The 4382-nt window shown below is 39.2% G+C and overlaps 1 protein-coding gene across 1 annotated transcript; it reads left to right on the top strand.

Annotated features, from left to right (window-relative positions):
* Window positions 1-210: 210 nt before the first annotated feature.
* LOC149190025 (uncharacterized) lies at window positions 211-4098 on the top strand. The gene has a single exon (XM_089413337.1). The coding sequence runs from the start codon at window positions 899-901 to the stop codon at window positions 3842-3844; it is 2946 nt and encodes a 981-aa protein (XP_089269463.1). The 5' UTR covers window positions 211-898; the 3' UTR covers window positions 3845-4098.
* Window positions 4099-4382: the final 284 nt, after the last annotated feature.

The raw sequence follows: 4382 nt of genomic DNA, 5'->3' as shown, positions 1-4382 counted from the left end.
ATAGCTCGAGTAAAATTAATAATTAACGGGATATATTTGCTTTTAAAAAATTATAGGTTTAAAACGCGAAAGTAAGAATATGTATGTCTCTGTAAACTTAACACTGAAATTGCTAAAATTCTTATACACCCAACCAAATTAATATCTTGGTTGATAGTGACCATAAAAATAGATAAATTGTTTTTTCTCTGGGAAAGTGTAATGTAGCGCAGCGCTCAAGTAACAGGGAAATCAGGCCAGAATGTTCTTTAAAAGGTATATACCTGGTATTTATTTTTGGTTCTATGCAGCAACTGTATTTCCTTTAGGGATGATTTTTCTTCTCTGACAAAGGTTCTTGTTCTTGAGTTCCTCTCGTTTGTGAAACTCAAAAGCTTCATCTATTTGTCTATATTCGTCATTCCAAACGTGATCTCGGGGTTAAGATTTTGTATTTGCTCCGGTTTCAGGCTGTTTAAAGTTCAAGTCTGTTATCTCTTTTTGGGACTCCTCTGTCGGCACATTCCTATTTACCTGCCAAATGGTTTGGTAATTTTTTGCTATGTACTTCAAAGGTGGTTTCTCTTTTCTAGAAAAAGAAAACGAAAAAATTCCAAGAGTGAAAGAAATCTTTGGATAATAACGGGAAAATCGGCCTACCATATATTCCCCGAGTCCAGTTATATATATCAGGGTTGGCTGGTTTGTTTGCACAGAGTTTTAGTGTCTGGCGCTTCCGCAAGCCTCCACATTAGTGGCAGCCAGTTTGGGTTTTAATTGCAACGTGCCCATATCGTTCTGAACGATTCTGTGTTGTTATTGCTGGAGAGTAGAATCGTCAGTAAGAGATTTTTGAAGGAGTGTTTAAAGGGGATTATATATACTATTGTCTGTAGAGGCGAGTGATTGAAAAAAAATCATGTCTGGGTTTATCTGTGTAAGTATCGACAAGGCAATCAAGCAGACACTTCATCACATGAACAATGCAATTCGCCGCAAGGATGAGTTGAAGTTTCCGAAAGAACTGGTATCAAGCATGGAGGCTACGACACAATTGGTAATGAGCATCGAAGCGATCACCAGGCAGATCCAGCATTACCGCCTGGTAATCACTTGGAAGAAAAGTAAAATGCCAGAGGTTAAGGACTGGGTTAAGAGATTTAATGAATGGCTTCAGAAATTGGAGTCTCTTCTGCAGCAGGCATCCAGAATGGCCCAACAGTGTGCAATGGCAACACACCAGGGCAGTTTTCGCGAAAAAATGAGCGAAAAGATCCCGAGCTTGACTTCAGGTATAGTCCAACATCTAAAATCTATGTCTAGTTTGGTTGACATTGACAAGGCCCGAATTGAGGGGATAGTCGCTGATGCTAGACACATTACCCCTGGTTGGCAAACGGTGACGGCCAGTTCTGCAACCACTGCCTACTTTACCACTGGTTGGCAAGGCGTTGGAAACATCTTGGCACCTTCAACAAGTTCTGAAACCATATCCCAAGCTCGTGATGCTGTACCGGCGACTGCAAGGATGAAGTTGATCGATGAACACTTCATAGTCGGACAGAAAGAAGCCCTTGAAAAGCTGGAGGACTGGGTGATAAAAGATGAGAAGACTAAGTTCATTGGCGTGCATGGCAAGCCTGGTTCTGGAAAGACTCTGCTCCTCAAATCACTCTTCAACAGCGAAAAGGTGCGCTCTCATTTTAGAAGTAATGGCTTCTTGCTCTGGCTGACTGTTTCCAAGAGTCCATGTTTTACTAGTCTTAGGAATAAACTCTGGACACAGATAGCCATTCAAGATAATGTAGGGACAGTGGAAAATATCAACGAACAACATGTAGAAATATGGATAGCTGTGCAAAATGATGTAGATCTGATAAAAAATGTCAACCAAGAAGAGGTAAAAAAAGGTGCGAATGATGCACTGCAGCGGAGTAAGGGGTTTGTGTTGTTCTTAGATGATGTGTGGAACGGAGATGCTAATAGTTTGTTGAAGGGATTGGGTATACTGCAAACTGTAAATAATGACTCCAATTCAAAAGTTAAAGTTATTGTCAGTTCGAGGAATTTAGCCACACTGTCAAATATGGGAATTACAGATGAGCGCAAAATGCAAATTAGGGACTTGAACGAGCATGACAGCTGGAAATTGTTTGCTCGGCATGCTTTTCCCAATAATGACAGAAATCCGGCAGAAAAGGAGCAAGGCAAGTTTGTGTGCCATATGTGTGGAGGACTTCCCCTGGCAATAAAAGTTGTGGGAAGGGCAATGGCGGGCAGTACTCAAGCAAAGCAATGGAGATGGGCGCTGCAGAGGCTGTCAAACGCCGAAAGCGTCTATGATTGCAGACTCAAATTTAGTTTTGAGGTCCTTGGCAATGAAGGGATTAAAATGCAATGTTGCTTTCTACTTGCAGCTGCAGCCTCTTTAGAAGATGAAATTATTTTTGCCCGGCATGTGATTCTGCTGTGGGCGGGAGAAGGACTGCTTTCAGGTAAGATGGCGCAAGAAGATAGCTACGATCCATTTGAGATGGGATGGATTTATCTCAATGTTTTAGCAGATCGCTGCCTGATTGAGCCTATGATGAGACACCATGATGGCCGCGTGATTTGCTTCAGGATCCACGACGAACTGCGCAATTTGGCGATCCAGATTGCTATGGAGGAAGAAAATTTCTATGGCCCTATGGATGGGGCTGACGAGTTGTCCGGCTGCACTCGGATTTTCCTGAGAAACAAAGAATTAAGCTCGCTTGATCTGAATCCATTCAGAGCTCCACAAATTTGCTCATTGTTCATATCTGAAAACAGAGGTTTAGAAAAGCTTCCAGAAAAGGCAATTGGGAGCATGACCTCTCTTAAGTTTCTGGATCTGAGTGACACAAAAGTGCAGTCATTACCAAAAAGTTTAAGGTCTTTGACACAGCTAGTATGCTTAAGGTTACTGTGGACACCCATCAAAATATTGCCAGCATCTCTTACAACTCTGGTAAACCTAGAGATCCTTGACCTTAGCTTTTCTAGCATCATAGAACTACCGGCTGACTTTCATAAGTTGAGATCTTTAAGGTATTTAGGGCTTAGCCACTGTAAAGACTTACAGTATCTGCCTCGGGGCATCTCGCAGCTTACTTCTTTGCAGTACTTATATATGAATGAATGTGACAGTCTCTGGAAAAGCACTGAATCATGGGGCAAGTGGAAACAGGTGGCTAGTATTTCAGATCTGGTGCGATTAACTCAAGTCAAATGGTTAGAAGTACAGAACAACGGGGCAGCTTTTGATGAGAATATTGATGAGAAATCAGCAGGGAAGATAATCCCATTGGAGACCCTCCGTTTGACACTCACGGGGATGAAAACTCTACCAATTATCATGATTTACATGCAAAAACTAAAGAGACTTGCTTTGAAATGCCCTGACTTGGAGAGAATGGAGTTCATTGGCATTCGCAACAAAAAATTTGATGACTTCCAAAACCTGAGTTATCTTATATTGTTCGACTGTGGTATGTTGTGGAAACTTCCAGATTTGCATAACCTTAAGAATTTACAGAGACTAGAGATCATCGCATGCCGTAAGTTAAAGGAGTTTCCAGAGGAATTTGCTAAAAAAGGAGCATTTCCTTCCTTGAAGATCTTTTCACTTATCAGATTAGAAAAATTGGAAAAGCTGCCAATAACAGGGAGAGAAAAAACAGAGGGAGATATAGAGGAGGGAGCAATGCCTGCACTTCAAATATTCACTATAATGGAATGTCCAGCATTAAAGATTTTGCCACCGGGTTATCTAAAATTAAAAAGTCTTCAAAAACTAAGGATTTATAGTTGTCCAATGATAGCTGAAGACTGTAAAGAATGAAAAAAAGAGAAATGGAATGGTGAAATTAATGTCTATAAGAGATACAGAGGAAATTAAGAAGTGGCACTTCCAGTTATGTGCTAAGCATGGAAGTTGGATATATGGCGAATTTTGGTGTCACGAGCTTTTCCTCTTTCTAGGAGGTCTTAATGCATTTGTATAATTTATATATTCATCCAAGTTTTTATACATCCTTCCTTTAATAAGTGACCATTCCAATTATGTACTAAACTTTCAATATATGGATTTTGATGTAATGAGTTTTTCTCTTTTCAAGAGACTATAATATATTTGTATAATTATAGATTCATAAATTTTTTATGTGCCCTTATTTTCATTATATATATTTTCATAAAATGATTTATATATTATTCAAATGTAATGAGCATTTCCTTATTGTTATAGTTTTGTTAGAGCTCTGTATGAAATATAAAAATTAATGTTATAGTCGTGTGTGAAATATAAAAATTAGATATATGATCAATTTTGTTGTCACCGATTTTTAGAAAATATTTATATATTTTACTATAATACATAT

Source organism: Pinus tabuliformis, chromosome 3_1 (assembly GCF_031772625.1).
Source record: "Pinus tabuliformis cultivar Carrire ecotype Pingquan chromosome 3_1, CPIR1, whole genome shotgun sequence".
Classification (NCBI taxonomy): domain Eukaryota; kingdom Viridiplantae; phylum Streptophyta; class Pinopsida; order Pinales; family Pinaceae; genus Pinus; species Pinus tabuliformis.
This window is presented reverse-complemented; position numbering and strand designations above follow the sequence as displayed.